The following is a 19,948-nucleotide window of genomic DNA, read 5'->3' as shown; positions in this document are numbered from 1 at the left end:
CCAGACAGCTAGCTAGACAATCTTTCCAATCTGAGTTTTCTGTTGCGACTAAAACAACCTTTAAACGTACACGTTTGCTCAGTTAGCTGACTTGTGCAGGCTTAACTTGACGTGAAAGTATAAGCGGAGCGTTTGTTCCATATAGATATTTATTTAATATGCAGGGCTCTGTTCATCCGTCTCAATCATTGCATACAAGTGAACTCAACTGGCATACATGGCATACACGCAGGTATGAGAGAATGGAATACCTTACATAAGCATAAAACCATGATACCTCAAATATAGCAACCAACACTATTACTGTAATGTATTGATAAGAGCATAATACAAAAATTATATTTAACAACGTTCCACCAAAACAAGTTCCATCCGAGCCTATTTTGCAGTGGCACCGCGGCTTTTCTCCGGCGTTTAGCACCGCCCAAGACGATTGTGGTTGGTTTAAAGAAATGCCAATAAACCAGAGCACGTTTTCCTCCCATCCCCGAATGCCATGTGGAGTAGCCGGACTCTCTTCCAGCACGCTTTGGAGGAGGGTCTGGCAAAGCGAGGCTAAGTACAAGTAGACGAGTATACGTTTTATTTTTTTTAATTGAGTAAATATCGACCGATAACGATCGACGGTCGATCAATTGGGGACATAATGGGGGAGGGGTGGGGGGTGGGGGGTTGTTAACTTGACACAGCTTCTCTACTCTCCTTCCAGACTGACGCTCCACTTCACTAAATAGTTTCCCTCCTGTGTGGATTCTCATGTGTTTATGTAAACTTCCACTTTCTTTAAAAGCTTTCTTACATACTGAGCAGCTAAATGGTTTCTCTCCTGTGTGGATTCTCATGTGTGTCACTAAATGTCCACTATCTGTAAAAGCTTTATTGCAGACTGAGCAGCTAAATGGTTTCTCTCCTGTGTGAGATCTCATGTGTCGCTTTAAGCTGTTCCCCACTGTAAAATATTTCTGACAGACTGAGCAGCTAAATGGTCTCTCTCCTGTGTGGATTCTCATGTGTGTCACTAAATGTCCACTCTCTGTAAAAGCATTCTTACAGACTGAGCAGCTAAATGGTTTCTCTCCTGTGTGAATTCTCATGTGTTTCTGTAAATTTCCACTCTGGTTAAAAGCTTTTCCACAGACTGAGCAGCTAAATGGCTTCTCTCCTGTGTGTGTTCTCGTGTGTTTCCGTAAATGTCCCCTCTGTTTAAAAGCTTTCTTACAGACTGAACAGCTAAATGGTCTCTTTCCTGTATAAGCTCTCAGATGTCCACTGGTGCCAAATGTTTTCACATACTCTTTCTCACCAGTTGTACATGAATCACTGACAGGGACTTCATTGTTATTCAGAGAGGTTCTCTGGTCTCTTTCCAATCCGCACTGTCATCAGTCTCAGGTTCAGAAGAGTCTCCAGTCTGGTCATCAGTATCTGGTTGTAAATGTGTATGTGGATCTGAGTTCATGGCTGGTTCTGGTCCTCCACAGTCCTCTCCACCAGCTTCTGTTTGTATCGGTTCTCCGCTGCACCAGATCACATAAGATGAGGCTAGAGGTCGACCGATTAATCGGCCGATTTTTGACTTTTTTTCTTTTTTTACATAATCGGCATCGGCCAATATCCCAGTATATCAAGCCGATTAATAGGCAGGCGCATCTGCGGACAGCCTAGTGTTAAAAACATGAATAGGCGACATTTTTTACAGCACACCCAGACCAGCTGCCTCCAGCCCCTCCCCTCGTGAAGTCTTGCGCTGTGTGTCTCGCACAGTCACTTCAGGCTCAGACACTACCGTTAGCAGTAGCATATTGCTGGTGTTCTTGCCTTAGGATTAACTGTACTGATAAAACCGTACAAAACACCGCGGCCCACACCGCTGTGGAAGCTCCCCGAATGTCATTTATCAGAATCCGTTACCCCTGTCCGTGGCAGTCTCATCCACTCCTATAATGGAGCTAACTGGAGCTAACCGCCAACGGAGCTAACCGCTAACGGAGCTAATCGTTGCTAACAGAGTCTTCAGTTCTCCGTGCCTGTATCCATTAACTGCATCTATGGACTCGAGCACAAATAAAACCCTTAATTTTATTAAATTGGCTGGACGAGTTTTAAATTACAACTCAGAGTTGTTTGAATGACAGAAATCTGCTCAGATAAGATCCTAATGAGTGCAACAGGACATGTAACAGTGGGATCCTCAAAACACAGATAAAACACTTCAACAAACGAACAATGATCTAACAAACAAGGTGAACAAGAACTGACTTTAGAGAGCCCTAGTCTGATGTGAACAGGAGTTAGGAGGTGTTGAGATTAATAACATGTCACTTTCTGTGAAGCTTGCAGATTTGTATTCTTAGTCTAAGTTTAATAAATGCTGCTAAGTGCAATAAACTTGACAGTTTATTTTCTTCTTACCCGTTTTGTTTATTTAATATATTTTTCATACATTATTTATACACTATACAGTATGTTTTTACATTATACATTTTTAATTGAAGTATACAAGTGTAGATTGGTGAAGTTCTGTGTATATTAGTGTTACATTTTATCTTTCAAATAGAGGTTTAAAAACAAGCACACATCAGCCAAATATCGGCCAATATAAATCGGCAGCATTTATCGGCCATCGGCTGACCCTGATTTCTAAAGATCTGCATCGGCAAGAGAAAATCAGTCGACCTCTAGATGAGGCCCTGCTCAATTGCATGTTAGCTATGGCAAATCCTACTGCTTCTGCCTCTATACCTGCCTTGGATATCACTATTCCAGGATCTGACAGTGTTCCTGTCCCGGCCTTCCCGTTACATAATCTAATTTTCATGAACATTTTATTTAGTGCCTGAGCGCTGACTGTCGGCCAGCGGAGGCCCTTTTGAAACTGACAAATTATTATTTTGCACAATGAATCTCTTTTTTTGGGGACCTGTCCAAACACAAAAACTCCCCAGGCCTGGTGAAAAATTTGATATTTTCTGGGTTTAGGAAATAAGCATGCAGAAAGGGCTCACCAAAACTTACAAAATTGAGCCCCTGCAATATGTTTAACGTAGACGAAAATTGGTTTGTCAAGACGTACAAAAAAGCCTATTGGAACCATATCCTAAATCCAACAGGAAGTCCGCCATTTTGAAGTGAAAACGCCTGCGGGTTGTGGGGGGGAAAACTCTGACTGTTGTTTGTGCATATGCACCAAACAAGAGTTCAGAGTATTCGGCCTTCTTGGAGACCTTGAGTGGAGTCCTGTATGGGGCTCCAGTGGGGGACTCCATAGTTCTGCTGGGGGACTTCAACGCGCACGTGGGCAATGATGGAGACACATGGAGAGGCGTGATTGGGAGGAACGGCCTCCCTGATCTAAACCAGAGTGGTTGTTTGTTGTTGGACTTCTGTGCTAGTCATGGTTTGTCTATAACGAACACCATGTTCGAACATAGGGATGCTCATAAGTGTACTTGGTACCAGAGCACCCTAGGCCAAAGGTCAATGATCGATTTTATAATCGTTTTATCTGATCTGAGGCCGTATGTTTTGGACACTCGGGTGAAGAGAGGGGCGGAGCTGTCAACCGATCACCATCTGGTGGTGAATTGGGTCAGGGGGTGGGGGAAGACTCTGGACAGACCTGGTAAGCCCAAACGGGTAGTGCGGGTAAATTGGGAACGTCTGGAGGAGGCCCCTGTCCGACAGACTTTCAACTCACACCTCCGGCGGAGCTTTTCGTGCATCCCTGTGGAGGCTGGGGGCATTGAACCCGAGTGGACAATGTTCAAAGTTTCCATTGCTGAAGCTGTGGCGAGGAGCTGTGGTCTTAGGGTCTTAGGTGCCTCAAGGGGCGGTAACCCCACGAACACCGCGGTTTGGCCTCCGCCAGGGCTGCCCTTTGTCACCAATCCTGTTTGTAGTATTTATGGACAGGATATTGAGGTGTAGTAGGGGTGGAGAGGGGTTGCAGTTCGGTGGGCTGGGGATCTCATCGCTGCTTTTTGCAGATGATGTGATCCTGATGGCATCATCGGCCTGTGACCTTCAGACCTCACTGGATCGGTTCGCAGCCGAGTGTGAAGCGGCTGGGATGAGGATCAGCACCTCTAAATCGGAGGCCATGGCTGTCAGCAGGAAACCGATGGAGTGCCTTCTCCAGGTAGGGAATGAGTCCTTACCCCAAGTGAAGGAGTTCAAGTACCTTGGGGTCTTGTTCGCGAGTGAGGGGACAATGGAGCGGGAGATTGGTCGGAGAAATGGCGCAGCGGGTGGAGTATTACATTCAATTTATCGCACCGTTGTGACGAAAAGAGAGCTGAGCCAGAAGGCAAAGCTCTCAATCTACCAGTCAGTTTTTGTTCCTACCCTCACCTATGGTCATGAAGGCTGGGTCATGACGGAAAGAACAAGATACAGGGTACAAGCGGCCGAAATGGGTTTCCTCAGGAGGGTAGCTGGCGTCTCCCTTAGAGATAGGGTGTGAAGCTCAGTTATCCGTGAGGAGCTCGGAGTAGAGCCACACATCTGGTAACGATGCCCCCTGGGCGCCTCCCTAGGGAGGTGTTCCAGGCACGTCCAGCTGGGAGGAGGCCTCGGGGAAGACCCAGGACTAGGTGGAGGGATTATATCTCCAAACTGGCCTGGGAACGCCTCGGGATCCCCCAGTCGGAGCTGGTTAATGTGGCTCGGGAAAGGGAAGTTTGGGGTCCCCTGCTGGAGCTGCTACCCCCGCAACCCGATACCGGATAAGCGGACGAAGATGGATGGAGAATTCCAAAAATCTATTCTTTTTTTTCCTTTTTTTAAATCGAGAATCGTTTTTGAATCAAATCTTGAGCCTAAAAATCAATATCGAATCGTGACATTTTCTGAATCGTGCACCCTTAGAAATGAGTGCGTTTTTTGCCATTTCCACACCTCGTACTTTAACAACTCCTCCTAGAGATTTCATCCGATCGACTTCAAATTTGGTCCATGTCATCTTAAAGCAACACTATGTAACTTTTCACACTTCGGTGCCCCTACAGGTTATCTCATTGGAACTACAGCTCACGCTTCCCGTAGGGGGACAGAAGCGGAAAAAGCTACATAGTGTTACTTTAAGACCTTACAGATGAAAATGTATTGAAAGCTTGAAAATTTGTCACAGGATCTAGCCGTGGAAGGGCTGCCATTTTGCGAGTTTCACCATTGAAACAGGAAGCGGTTGTAACTCAAGTACTCTATATATTGTTCAATCTGCTCCAAGTTTTTAATGATTCATAAGATTTCAACCCTAAGGACATCTACAGGCCAATATTGACAGTCATAGCGCCACCTGCTGGCAACAGGAAGTAGGCCTAAAATTCAAGGTGCTATACTTTCACCAACTCCTAGAGATTTCATCTGATCGACTTTAAATTTGGTCTGTACCATCTTAAAACCAATGAAAAGTTCCTAAAAGCTTGAGTTTCCATCGAACGGTGTGGTCATGGTTGCCATTTTGAGCATTGATCGATGAACGAGGAAGTTTTTGTATCTTAAGTGTACATTGTCCAATCTGCCCGAAATTTCTCATGATTGACAGGGGTCCAGTCTTGAGCATATCTACATGTCAATTTTGAGTAATAGTCATGACCACGCCCCCTATACTTAGACCACGGCCCCTTTTGCAACGCATTAACCGTATAACGTAGTCTTGTGTGAGGTATCATTGAACTCAGTAGAGATAACCCTTTTTAAGACCTCACGGAAACCCTGTACCATGCCATAGTTGAAAGCATCCTGCGGTACACCATCTCAGCCTGGTTTGGCAACCTCAGTGTGCTGCTGAAAGCCCAGATTATGGGTATGAAAAACTCACTGTTGCAGTGGTTGCTTCCATTAGGGTATCTGGACTGCATACCAGTCCACAAACAGTGAAAAAAAGACAACCCAGTCAGTTTTTTGTGGGCTGCCTACAGCGATGTCATTATCTGTATGTGTTCAACCACCATAAATATCTGTCTCTGTATATTTTCACGTCCAATGGTATATGATATTTAACTAAACTAAGTTTCTGAACAGTCTGAACCCCACCAGATAGTCTCCTTTATAGCTTATAGTTAGGGAGTGAGGAGTTGCAGCGTTCGCCTAGACCGGCGAGGGAAGGTGTGTAGCCACAGTCATGACACACCGCCTCCCTATCTCGGCTTCTCTTCATAGAAAGCTTACTATATTTAGGGTATGAGGAGTTGTAGCGTTCGCCTAGACCGGTTGGGGTGGGTGTGTAGCCACAGTCATGGCGCACCCCCACCCTAATTCAAAATCAATAAAAAGTTTATATAAAATGTCATCATGTTGAGTCGATTCTGAACCAATCAGCTGTTAGATCAGCTGAGAGGCCGGCGTTTCCCAGCATGCCCTGGGTTCGCCTGGGTCTTGCAGTCGGTGAAAAGCAACTGCGCCGCCTGCGTCTCAGAACTGCGGCCAGCTTGATCTCGTGAGGTTATCGTTGCCCACGTGTGAATGACGTCAGAGCAAGTCAGGATCAAGTCAGACACAAATTGAACCGGCATGCATTGCGCGGCGATCGCCGGTGATTGATTCCTGGCTCATCTCACTTTTCAATATCCTCACTACAAAGTGCTTTACAAAACAGCAAAGTAACACATGACATTACTGAGCAATCATAAAAACATCAGGATTAAAAAATAAAGACTATTAGGTGTATAAAACCCTGTACAATGTAAGGAAGTGTGGTAAAAACTATTTAAAAGAAAAGTAGACAGTTCAAATGGATAGACTTTATAAACTCTAGCACGAATAAAACCAGACATTTTATTAAGTTGGCTGTAAAAGTTTTAAAGTCGGTTGAGAGTTTTTTGAACGACAGAAATCTGTTCAGATGAGATCTTGAGTGCAACATGGACACATGTAACATTATGGTACTATCATACTATGGTTTTAAACTTCAATTGGTAATAGCCTAATGTTACATATAACTTTTTGGATATGGGAAATCAGGTATTAAGTTTATTGCCCTTGTTGAAAATAAAGAGGCAAACAGTGTTGTAAAGATAATTAACAGGCACTGCTGGGATTTGAACCCAGGATCTCCTGTTTACAAGACAGGCGCTCTAACCACTGAGCTACAGCGCCTCCTACAGACTAATCCCTCTTACGAGGGCTATGACCAATACTAGATGTGAAACAATTCAAACTCTGATTTGAAAATGTTTTTTGAGAAGGGAAATGGATTGAACACATTTGTGACAGGAGGTAGGTTATTGATTAGTAAAGCTCCGTTGAAAAAAGATATTAACTGTAATTTAAACATGACCAAACTAGTGTATTTTGTTTTGTCCTCACTAACGGCACCATGCTGACATCACTGGAGGACGTGAGGATGTGATCCACTCTCTTCGTCTTAGTGAGGACTCGAGCAGCAGCGTTCTGAATCAGCTGCAGCTGTCTGATTGATTTTTTAGGGAGACCTGTAAAGACACCGTTACAGTAGTCAAGTCTACTGAAGATAAAAGCATGGACAATTTTTTCCAAATCCTGCTGAGACATAAGTCCTTTAACCCTTGATATATTTTTAAGGTGATAATAGGCAGACTTTGTAATTGTCTTAATGTGGCTGTTAAAATTCAGGTCTGAGTCCATGACTACACCAAGATTGCTGGCTTTGTCTGTTGTTTTTAACATTATCGTTTGAAGCTGAGTGCTGACTTTTAATCGTTCCTCCTTTGCTCCAAAAACAACCACCTCAGTTTTTTCATCATTTAATTTAAGAAAGTTCTGGCACATCCAGTCGTTAATTTGTTCAATGCACTTAGTCAGTTGTTGTATTGGACTACAGTCCCCTGCCGATAAGGTTATATAAATTTGTGTGTCATCCGCATAACTATGGTAACTTATTTTATTGTTTTCCATAATTTGAGCCAGTGGAAACATGTAGATGTTAAACAGGAGAGGCCCCAGAAAGGAGCCTTGGGGAACTCCGCACGTCATATTTGTATGCTCAGATGTATAATTCCCTATAGACACAAAGTAGTCCCTATTCTTTAAATAAGACTCAAACCACTTTAGTACTGATCAGAAATGCCAACCCAGTTTTCCAATCGGTCTAGTAATATGTCATGGTCGACCGTCTCAAATGCAGACAGAAGAAGGTGGCAAAATCATTGCAGGCCTCGGTGGATAAAAGTTCAGATGCTACTGGTAGGTTTGTTAACCTATCGACAGTAGGACTGCCTTGAATTCCTCAGTATTACATATTGCACCTTTAATATCCTAATGTTATATATAACTTTCGGGTGTTATCTGGTGACAACACTGTGTAATAACCTGACAATTAGGCACTGCTGGGATTTGAACCCAGGATCTCCTGTTTACGAGACAGGCACTTTAACCACTAAGCTACAGCACCCATCACACTAGAACCAAACGGTTTACTCATTTTGTCGGGGCTGAACGTGGCCCAAACTTGAACTTTAACGACCACGGCATTTTGTCTGTTAAGAAAAGAACCAAGAAAAAGGGGAAAAAAGGGAAATGGATTGAACACATTTGTGACAGGAAGTAGGTTATTGATTAGTAATCAAAACAAACAACATAATTAGGCCAAATGAACACAAATGGCTGATGAATAAACTAAGGTGTGTATTGTAGCTTAAACTCGCATTGCTCTGCATTTCATGTGTTTTTATGTACCATCTTAAGTCTGTGTTAATGTAGTGTTTCTGTGTAAATGTAATATGCCTTTTCAATCCTTTTTTACCTGCTACCAGGGTAGCATGGGAATCGCGTACACATGCTGATGGGATGCAAACAGAGGTAATCTCTGCAACAACAAGGTGCTGCTGGGATTTGAACCCAGGATCTCCTGTTTACTAGACAGGCACTTTAACCAACTAAGCCACAGCACCTTCTTCAGGGGCAGCCGTAATGTTAAGTCTTAATTTCTCTGTAACCTTGTATAAGCTGTATAATATACAATATACTGACTGATAGAAATTTTTTTTCCATTTACTATAACTGAGGTAAGAGACAGAAAGGTCATGTGTTCATGTCACAGAGTAGGCCCGTTCCAGATGAACTGCGCCTCGCTTGTAAAGTGGACGAGAGCAGGCGGTGACAAAAATCCGTGGTCAAGTCGGACAGTTTCCAGCCGATACCAGCAGCCTTCAGGCTGAACAAGTAGTCACAGAAACACTGTGCGCCGATTCTGATTTAATGAAATGTTATCAGACCCATATATTAGCTTGTACATAGTCTCCAGTTGTTTTTATTATGACAGAGTAGCTGTCAAAATGCTCTACATGCGATCTGTTGCTGATTTTAATTAATAACAGACTGTAGATGATCTGTAATCTGAACGGATTTAGTCTCTCTGACTTCTAAACGTATATCAGCCACACAACATGTGGTTTGTACAGAATAAGCCTTTAAATCAGACACATCATCTTTCAAACACTGTTTGAAAGATAATTAACCAACAATCAGGCACTGCTGGGATTTGAACCCAGGATCTCCTGTTTAACCACTGGGCTACAGCGCCTCCTACAGGCTGCTCCCGCTTGCGAGCATACAATGAGCTAGTGAACAGGGCTATGACCAATACTAGATGTGAAACAATTCAAACTCTGATTTGAAAATGTTTTTTGAGTAAATGTAATATGCCAGGGAAAACAGTCAGCCTTTTCAATCCTCTTTTACCTTTTTCCTTTGCTACCAGGATAGCATAATGGGTAGCATTGGGATCGGGTAGACATGCTGATGGGATGAAAACAGAGGCAATCTCTGCAACAACAAGGTGCTGCTGGGATTTGAACCCAGGATCTCCTGTTTACTAGACAGGCACTTTAACCAACTAAGCCACAGCACCTCCTTAAGCTCTTCTCTAATGTTAAGTCTTAATCTCTCTGATCAACATGATTAGGAATTACCATAATTAAACAATATGATTTAACGTTAATTAAGTCACCTATTATGGGGCATCACTTACAGAGATAAAGAAAACATTGCCAGTTTAATTACTTAATTAAGTCTTATAAAATATACTAAATAATTCAATTTGGAATTAATAATTAAATTGAATAACTATAGCCAAAATTACCAAATTTATTTAAATTTATCTTTATTCATAAACTAAATAAAGCAAAAGTAAAACACACAATATGTAACTAAACTATAAGAGCTAAAAGGAGGCAAAGGGAGTGTGTGTGTTGTACAGTCAAAGACAAGATGGCTTAGATTACATTACATGTCGTGTAATTTAGCTGAAGCATATAATTAAAACAACATGTTCAAATCAAAGATGGCGCGTCTTTGTTAAGGTCTTGAGTCTCCTGACGGCGTGTTCTACGTCCGAGTCAAATCAAAGGCTGTAAGGCGGGAGGTTTGCTTACTATTAAAGTGGGTATGTCTGGATGTTTAAAGTCAATCTGTGTAAGTTGAGGTACCAGGTTAGGAAAGAGAAGGTTAGTTACATGCCAGACTTGGAGATGCCCCGATCACGTTTTTTTGCCTCAGATATCGATTGCCGATCATCAATTATCAATATGCCAATAGTGGGATCATTTTGCATGGTTTTGTTTGATTATAGCAGCTAATATGACTCAGGGTTTTTCCTGCATGCAGAAAGTTTTGGAGAAAGAAAAATCACCAGCACCAAAGCGTCTAATTTTCAGCAGCCAGCCTCCCTCTCATCCACAGCTGATATATTTTACATATACGACTGGCGCTGATACTGCCCCCCCCCTCCACAAAGGCCCATTCTGAGCCAAGAAAAACCCTGTGACTGTGTAACGTTTGGCCAGTTTGCCTGTTTGTAATGTATTGAAATCTTCACCAGGTGGTAGTGTAACTGACTATATAATGGTGTGACTCTATGGGCCTTTGAACAAGAATCATAAATCAGTCTTGTTTCATACCCCTATCGTACCAAAAAATGTGTGCATATATGCCAGTTTTTGAACGGGAACATTTGCAAATGATAGATGTAGTATTATTATTGCAATACTACAACGATTGCAAGTTAGCCTATATCCTTGACGTTCCACTTCTGGGATTGCTCCGGTGACGCCAGAAAATTCATTTAGGCCGGATATCCGTTGCATTGGGCTTCCTTTGTGTTGCCATTTTAAACTCTGGTCGATATATGAGGACTTTGGTTAACCTTTTCTCAGATCTCTGCAAGGTAAATCCAGACAGCTAGCTAGACAATCTTTCCAATCTGAGTTTTCTGTTGCGACTAAAACAACCTTTATACGTACACGTTTGCTCAGTTAGCTGACTTGTGCAGGCTTAACTTGACGTGAAAGTATAAGCGGAGCGTTTGTTCCATATAGATATTTATTTAATATGCAGGGCTCTGTTCATCCGTCTCAATCATTGCATACAAGTGAACTCAACTGGCATACATGGCATACACGCAGGTATGAGAGAATGGAATACCTTACATAAGCATAAAACCATAATACCTCAAATATAGCAACCAACACTATTACTGTAATGTATTGATAAGAGCATAATACAAAAATGATATTTAACAACGTTCCACCAAAACAAGTTCCATCCGAGCCTATTTTGCAGTGGCACTGCGGCTTTTCTCCGGCGTTTAGCACCGCCCAAGACGATTGTGGTTGGTTTAAAGAAATGCCAATAAACCAGAGCACGTTTTCCTCCCATCCCCGAATGCCATGTGGAGTAGCCGGACTCTCTTCCAGCACGCTTTGGAGGAGGGTCTGGCAAAGCGAGGCTAAGTACAAGTAGACGAGTATACGTTTTTATTTTTTTTAATTGAGTAAATATCGACCGATAACGATCGACGGTCGATCAATTGGGGACATAATGGGGGAGGGGTGGGGGGGGGGGGGTTGTTAACTTGACACAGCTTCTCTACTCTCCTTCCAGACTGACGCTCCACTTCACTAAATAGTTTCCCTCCTGTGTGGATTCTCATGTGTTTATGTAAACTTCCACTTTCTTTAAAAGCTTTCTTACATACTGAGCAGCTAAATGGTCTCTCTCCTGTGTGGATTCTCATGTGTGTCACTAAATGTCCACTATCTGTAAAAGCTTTATTGCAGACTGAGCAGCTAAATGGTTTCTCTCCTGTGTGAGATCTCATGTGTCGCTTTAAACTGTTCCCCACTGTAAAATATTTCTGACAGACTGAGCAGCTAAATGGTCTCTCTCCTGTGTGGATTCTCATGTGTGTCACTAAATGTCCACTCTCTGTAAAAGCATTCTTACAGACTGAGCAGCTAAATGGTTTCTCTCCTGTGTGAATTCTCATGTGTTTCTGTAAATTTCCACTCTGGTTAAAAGCTTTCTTACAGACTGAGCAGCTAAATGGCTTCTCTCCTGTGTGTGTTCTCGTGTGTTTCCGTAAATGTCCCCTCTGTTTAAAAGCTTTCTTACAGACTGAACAGCTAAATGGTCTCTTTCCTGTATAAGCTCTCATGTGTCGCTTCAGATGTCCACTGGTGCCAAATGTTTTCACATACTCTTTCTCACCAGTTGTACATGAATCACTGACAGGGACTTCATTGTTATTCAGAGAGTTTAAACCTGACTGAGGTTCTCTGGTCTCTTTCCAATCCGCACTGTCATCAGTCTCAGGTTCAGAAGAGTCTCCAGTCTGGTCATCAGTATCTGGTTGTAAATGTGTATGTGGATCTGAGTTCATGGCTGGTTCTGGTCCTCCACAGTCCTCTCCACCAGCTTCTGTTTGTATCGGTTCAGTTCGTTTTTGATGAAGCTGTGAGAACTGAGGCTTCTCTTCATCATCTTCGCTCTTTACAGGGACCAGAGTGAATGGGAACTTGGTGACATCAGCCTCCTCCAGCCCTTGAAGCTGCTCTCCATCCTGACTGATCCGGAGTTCCTCCTGTTCCTCTTTAATCTGGGGGGGCTTTGTATCCTCCTGGTCCAGACTGGAGCTCCACTCCTGCTGCTGTTCTTCACTAACAATCACTTTCTGGACATCTGAAGGTAAAGCTATAACACAAACAAATAGCCATTAATGTAAATCTTAACAAATACTTTGCTTATTGGCTACATTCACTCCAATAAGTACACAAGTTCATAATTACTTTATCTGCTTTACCCCAGGTCCCCAAAGTCTGAGCACAAATCCTATCGCTGCTAAGTTTGTTGCCTAAAGCTAGTACACTTTCATTTAAAAAAATGTATGTCTTCACCCTACTCTTCAACCAGCTGTAAAAGTTTTGTCAGTCTCCGTCCATCGTCGTCTGTTTATCTGGGGTCGGGTCACGGGGACAGCAGCTCCAGCAGCTCCAGCAGGGCGTTCCCAGGCCAGGGAGATGTAATCCCTCCACCTAGTCCTGGGTCTTCCCTGAGGCCTTCTCCCAGCTGGATGTGCCTGGAACACCTCCATAGTGAGGCGCACAGGGGACATCCTTACCAGATGCCCAAACCACCTCAACGGTCTCTGTTGGACCCAACCTTCATCACCATAGGTGAGGGTAGGAGCGAAAATTAACTGAAAGATCGAGAGCTTTGCCTTCTGGCTCAGCTCTCTTTTTGTCACAATGGCGCGATAAAGTAAGTGTAATACCGCCCCCGCTGCGCCGATTCTCTGGCCAATCTCCCGCTCCATCGCCCCCTCACTTGAAGTCCTTCCCTTGCGGAAAGGACTCATTCCCTGCCCTGGAGTAGGTCAGGCTGTCTGAGAAAATTACAGAGCCGGAGGGTACGATAACTCCGCTGCACCAGATCACATAAGATGAGGCTAGAGGTCGACCGATTAATCGGCCGATTTTTGACTTTTTTTCTTTTTTTTACATAATCGGCATCGGCCAATATCCCAGTATATCAAGCCGATTAATAGGCAGGCGCATCTGCGGACAGCCTAGTGTTAAAAACATGAATAGGCGACATTTTTTACAGCACACCCAGACCAGCTGCCTCCAGCCCCTCCCCTCGTGAAGTCTTGCGCCGTGTGTCTCGCACAGTCACTTCAGGCTCAGACACTACCGTTAGCAGTAGCATATTGCTGGTGTTCTTGCCTTAGGATTAACTGTACTGATAAAACCGTACAAAACACCGCGGCCACACCGCTGTGGAAGCTCCCCGAATGTCATTTATCAGAATCTGTTACCCCTGTCCGTGGCAGTCTCATCCACTCCTATAATGGAGCTAACTGGAGCTAACCGCCAACGGAGCTAACCGCTAACGGAGCTAATCGTTGCTAATTGTTGCTAACAGAGTCTTCAGTTCTCCGTGCCTGTATCCATTAACTGCATCTATGGACTCGAGCACGAATAAAACCCTTAATTTTATTAAATTGGCTGGACGAGGTTTAAATTACAACTCAGAGTTGTTTGAATGACAGAAATCTGCTCAGATAAGATCCTAATGAGTGCAACAGGACATGTAACAGTGGGATCCTCAAAACACAGATAAAACACTTCAACAAACGAACAATGATCTAACAAACAAGGTGAACAAGAACTGACTTTAGAGAGCCCTAGTCTGATGTGAACAGGAGTTAGGAGGTGTTGAGATTAATAACATGTCACTTTCTGTGAAGCTTGCAGATTTGTATTCTTAGTCTAAGTTTAATAAATGCTGCTAAGTGCACTAAACTTGACTTTTTATTGAAGTTTATTTGACAGTTTATTTTCTTCTTACCCGTTTTGTTTATTTAATATATTTTTCATACATTATTTATACACTATACAGTATGTTTTTACATTATACATTTTTAATTAAAGTATACAAGTGTAGATTGGTGAAGTTCTGTGTATATTAGTGTTACATTTTATTTTTCAAATAGAGGTTTAAAAACAAGCACACATTAGCCAAATATCGGCCAATATAAATCGGCAGCATTTATCGGCCATCGGCTGACCCTGATTTCTAAAGATCTGCATCGGCAAGAGAAAATCAGTCGACCTCTAGATGAGGCCCTGCTCAATTGCATGTTAGCTATGGCAAATCCTACTGCTTCTGCCTCTATACCTGCCTTGGATATCACTATTCCAGGATCTGACAGTGTTCCTGTCCCGGCCTTCCCGTTACATAATCTAATTTTCATGAACATTTTATTTAGTGCCTGAGCGCTGACTGTCGGCCAGCGGAGGCCCTTTTGAAACTGACAAATTATTATTTTGCACAATGAATCTCTTTTTTTGGGGACCTGCCCAAACACAAAAACTCCCCAGGCCTGGTGAAAAATTTGATATTTTCTGGGTTTAGGAAATAAGCATGCAGAAAGGGCTCACCAAAACTTACAAAATTGAGCCCCTGCAATATGTTTAACGTAGACGAAAATTGGTTTGTCAAGACGTACAAAAAAGCCTATTGGAACCATATCCTAAATCCAACAGGAAGTCCGCCATTTTGAAGTGAAAACGCCTGCGGGTTGTGGGGGGGAAAACTCTGACTGTTGTTTGTGCATATGCACCAAACAAGAGTTCAGAGTATTCGGCCTTCTTGGAGACCTTGAGTGGAGTCCTGTATGGGGCTCCAGTGGGGGACTCCATAGTTCTGCTGGGGGACTTCAACGCGCACGTGGGCAATGATGGAGACACATGGAGAGGCGTGATTGGGAGGAACGGCCTCCCTGATCTAAACCAGAGTGGTTGTTTGTTGTTGGACTTCTGTGCTAGTCATGGTTTGTCTATAACAAACACCATGTTCGAACATAGGGATGCTCATAAGTGTACTTGGTACCAGAGCACCCTAGGCCAAAGGTCAATGATCGGTTTTATAATCGTTTCATCTGATCTGAGGCCATATGTTTTGGACACTCGGGTGAAGAGAGGGGCGGAGCTGTCAACCGATCACCATCTGGTGGTGAGTTGGGTCAGGGGGTGGGGGAAGACTCTGGACAGACCTGGTAAGCCCAAACGGGTAGTGCGGGTAAATTGGGAACGTCTGGAGGAGGCCCCTGTCCGACAGACTTTCAACTCACACCTCCGGCGGAGCTTTTCGTGCATCCCTGTGGAGGCTGGGGGCATTGAACCCGAGTGGACAATGTTCAAAGTTTCCATTGCTGAAGCTGCGGCGAGGAGCTGTGGTCTTAGGGTCTTAGGTGCCTCAAGGGGCGGTAACCCACGAACACCGCGGTGGACACCGGTGGTCAGGGAAGCCGTCTGACTGAAGGAGTCTTTCCGGGATATGTTATCCCAGAGGACTCCGGAGGCAGTTGCAAGGTACCGAAGGGCCCGAAGGGCTGCAGCCTCTGCCGTGAAAGAGGCAAAGCAGCGGGTGTGGGAGAAGTTCGGAGAAGACATGGAGAAGGACTTTTGGTCGGCACCAAGGTGCTTCTGGAAAACCGTTTGCCACCTCAGGAGGGGGAAGCGTGGAACCATCCAAGCTGTGTACAGTAAGGATGGGACGCTGTTGACCTCAGCTGAGGAGGTAATAGGGCGGTGAAGGAGCACTTTGAGGAACTCCTAAATCCAACTAATAACGCCCTCTATGGTAGAGGCAGAGCTGGAGGATGATGGGGGGGATTGTCATCAATTTCCCTGGTGGAAGTTGCTGAGGTAGTTAAACAACTCCACAGTGGCAAAGCCCGAGTGATTGATGAGATCCGTCCAGAAATGCTTAAAGCTCTGGGTGTGGAGGGGTTGTCTTGGTTGACACGCCTCTTCAACATTGCGTGGAAGTCTGGGACGGTGCCTAAGGAGTAGCAGACCGGGTGTGGTGGTTCCCCTTTTTTAAAAAGGGGGGACCAGAGGGTGTGTGCCAATTACAGGGTATCACACTTCTCAGCCTCCCCGGTAAAGTCTACTCCAAGGTGCTGGTAAGGAGGGTTCGGTCGATAGTCGAACCTCAGGTTGAAGAGGAACAATGCGGATTCCGTCCTGGTCGTGGAACAACGGACCAGATCTTTACTCTCGCAAGGATACTGGAGGGAGCCTGGGAGTATGCCCAACCGGTCTACATGTGTTTTGTGGATCTGGAGAAGGCGTATGACCGGGTGCCCCGGGAGATACTGTGGGAGGTGCTGCGGGAGTACAGGGGTGAGGGGTCCCTTCTCAGGGCCATCCAATCTCTGTACGACCAAAGCGAGAGCTGTGTCCGGGTTTTTGGCAGTAAGTCGGACTCGTTTCAGGTGAGAGTTGGCCTCTGTCAGGGCTGCCCTTTGTCACCAATCCTGTTTGTAGTATTTATGGACAGGATATCGAGGTGTAGTCGGGGTGGAGAGGGGTTGCAGTTCGGTGGGCTGGGGATCTCATCGCTGCTTTTTGCAGATGATGTGGTCCTGATGGCATCATCGGCCTGTGACCTTCAGACGTCACTGGATCGGTTCGCAGCCAAGAGTGAAGCGGCTGGGATGAGGATCAGCACCTCTAAATCGGAGGCCATGGCTGTCAGCAGGAAACCGATGGAGTGCCTTCTCCAGGTAGGGAATGAGTCCTTACCCCAAGTGAAGGAGTTCAAGTACCTTGGGGTCTTGTTCGCGAGTGAGGGGACAATGGAGCGGGAGATTGGTCGGAGAAATGGCGCAGCGGGTGGAGTATTACATTCAATTGAGCCAGAAGGCAAAGCTCTCAATCTACCAGTCAGTTTTTGTTCCTACCCTCACCTATGGTCATGAAGGCTGGGTCATGACCGAAAGAACAAGATCCAGGGTACAAGCGGCCGAAATGGGTTTCCTCAGGAGGGTAGCTGGCGTCTCCCTTAGAGATAGGGTGTGAAGCTCAGTTATCCATGGGGAGCTCGGAGTAGAGCCACACATCTGGTAACGATGCCCCCTGGGCGCCTCCCTAGGGAGGTGTTCCAGGCACGTCCAGCTGGGAGGAGGCCTCGGGGAAGACCCAGGACTAGGTGGAGGGATTATATGTCCAAACTGGCCTGGGAACGCCTCGGGATCCCCCAGTCGGAGCTGGTTAATGTGGCTCGGGAAAGGGAAGTTTGGGGTCCCCTGCTGGAGCTGCTACCCCCGCAACCCGATACCGGATAAGCGGACGAAGCTGGATGGAGAATTCCAAAAATCTATTCTTTTTTTTCCTTTTTTTAAATCGAGAATCGTTTTTGAAACAAATCTTGAGCCTAAAAATCAATATCGAATCGTGACATTTTCTGAATCGTGCACCCTTAGAAATTAGTGCGTTTTTGCCATTTCCACACCTCGTACTTTAACAACTCCTCCTAGAGATTTCATCCGATCGACTTCAAATTTGGTCCATGTCATCTTAAAGCAACACTATGTAACTTTTCACACTTCGGTCCCCCTACAGGTTATCTCATTGGAACTACAGCTCACGCTTCCCGTAGGGGGACAGAAGCGGAAAAAGCTACATAGTGTTACTTTAAGACCTTACAGATGAAAATGTATTGAAAGCTTGAATTTTTGTCACAGGATCTAGCCGTGGAAGGGCTGCCATGTTGCGAGTTTCACCATTGAAACAGGAAGCGGTTGTAACTCAAGTACTCTATATATTGTTCAATCTGCTCCAAGTTTTTAATGATTCATAAGATTTCAACCCTAAGGACATCTACAGGCCAATATTGACAGTCATAGCGCCACCTGCTGGCAACAGGAAGTAGGCCTAAAATTCAAGGTGCTATACTTTCACCAACTCCTAGAGATTTCATCTGATCGACTTTAAATTTGGTCTGTACCATCTTAAAACCAATGAAAAGTTCCTAAAAGCTTGAGTTTCCGTCGAACGGTGTGGTCATGGTTGCCATTTTGAGCATTGATCGATGAACAAGGAAGTTTTTGTATCTTAAGTGTACATTGTCCAATCTGCCCGAAATTTCTCATGATTGACAGGGGTCCAGTCTTGAGGATATCTACATGTCAATTTTGAGTAATAGTCATGACCACGCCCCCTATACTTAGACCACGGCCCCTTTTGCAACGCATTAACCGTATAACGTAGTCTTGTGTGAGGTATCATTGAACTCAGTAGAGATAACCCTTTTTAAGACCTCACGGAAACCCTGTACCATGCCATAGTTGAAAGCATCCTGCGGTACACCATCTCAGCCTGGTTTGGCAACCTCAGTGTGCTGCTGAAAGCCCAGATTATTGGTATGAAAAAAACTCACTTTTGCAGTGGTTGCTTCCATTAGGGTATCTGGACTGCATACCAGTCCACAAACAGTGAAAAAAAGACAACCCAGTCAGTTTTTTGTGGGCTGCCTACAGCGATGTCATTATCTGTATGTGTTCAACCACCATAAATATCTGTCTCTGTATATTTTCACGTCCAATGGTATATGATATTTAACTAAACTAAGTTTCTGAACAGTCTGAACCCCACCAGATAGTCTCCTTTAACTGAAATATTGTCAAAAAAGATTATGTTTGCATTGGAAATATAAACTTAGCGTACGAGTGAATGCATTGTGAGGAAAGTGAGAGGAAAAAGGCAACAATAAACAAGCTTCTCAAGAAACGGTGGCTTCATCTGCTTTTTATTCTGCCAGCAAAGTTAAAGGTGTTACCCCCAAAAGCATCGGCCCTGGAGGGAACTTCTCCCCTGTGCTCCCGGACTGCGGTCTGGAAGCCCAAGACAGGAATGGTGTAACACAGGGTACACTGTTAGACTTAGTTACCACAAAATGCCCAGTAAAATACCATAATTTTCTTTTCCGGTTCATTACTGTAATATGCATTGCATTATGGGTATTAACATTTAATTTACAGTGATTTACTGTATATTTTGAATTTGCGGTAGCCTGCTGTAAAACAACAGCAGTAGTGCTACTGTAGTTGAATAAGACAGACTTAAGTAAAATTGTTAGTTAATGTTATAGAAGCATAGAAATGAAAAGGAAAAATAAAGTATCTCTGTAAAATGAAATACATAATTTGTTATGCTTTTAGCAGTGAAGGTAATTAAATATTGTGACATGTTTTCAGCAATGTAAATCATTTATTGAGAGAAACAAGAAAGGGATTATGGATATAAACGCTTGACCGCCAGATATAAACTTTGACCTCACGACTTCAAAAGAGTAGCGGGCAGATACTTCAAAGACAATGAAAGGAGTACCGGGAAGAGACTTG

At 44.1% G+C, this 19,948-nt stretch overlaps 2 protein-coding genes and 4 non-coding genes across 6 annotated transcripts; all 6 read right to left on the bottom strand.

The window, feature by feature from the left end:
- Positions 1-278: 278 nt before the first annotated feature.
- Positions 279-5,861, bottom strand: LOC144514192 (uncharacterized). The gene is made up of 2 exons (XM_078245372.1): positions 5,722-5,861; positions 279-1,269 (listed from the first exon to the last, which is right to left on the bottom strand). Exons 1-2 carry the CDS (start codon positions 5,859-5,861, stop codon positions 279-281), a joined length of 1,131 nt encoding a protein of 376 aa, XP_078101498.1.
- A 1,164-nt stretch (positions 5,862-7,025) lies between these two features.
- On the bottom strand, positions 7,026-7,098 carry trnat-ugu (transfer RNA threonine (anticodon UGU)). Its single transcript has one exon. It is a non-coding gene; the product is annotated as a tRNA-Thr (tRNA).
- Positions 7,099-8,298: 1,200 nt separating this feature from the next.
- On the bottom strand, positions 8,299-8,371 carry trnat-cgu (transfer RNA threonine (anticodon CGU)). Its single transcript has one exon. It is a non-coding gene; the product is annotated as a tRNA-Thr (tRNA).
- A 425-nt stretch (positions 8,372-8,796) lies between these two features.
- Positions 8,797-8,870, bottom strand: trnat-agu (transfer RNA threonine (anticodon AGU)). Its single transcript has one exon. It is a non-coding gene; the product is annotated as a tRNA-Thr (tRNA).
- Positions 8,871-9,755: 885 nt separating this feature from the next.
- On the bottom strand, positions 9,756-9,829 carry trnat-agu (transfer RNA threonine (anticodon AGU)). Its single transcript has one exon. It is a non-coding gene; the product is annotated as a tRNA-Thr (tRNA).
- A 1,451-nt stretch (positions 9,830-11,280) lies between these two features.
- Positions 11,281-12,964, bottom strand: LOC144514190 (uncharacterized; the record flags this gene model as incomplete). Its single annotated transcript, XM_078245371.1, has 1 exon — positions 11,281-12,964. A coding segment is annotated over one exon (1,260 nt), but the record flags the coding sequence as incomplete, so codon positions are not given.
- Between the last annotated feature and the right edge of the window lie 6,984 nt (positions 12,965-19,948).

Source organism: Sander vitreus, unplaced genomic scaffold, assembly GCF_031162955.1.
Source record: "Sander vitreus isolate 19-12246 unplaced genomic scaffold, sanVit1 ctg491_0, whole genome shotgun sequence".
Taxonomy (NCBI): domain Eukaryota; kingdom Metazoa; phylum Chordata; class Actinopteri; order Perciformes; family Percidae; genus Sander; species Sander vitreus.
Note: the sequence above shows the minus strand (reverse complement) of the source record. Positions and strands in the feature narration are given on the sequence as shown.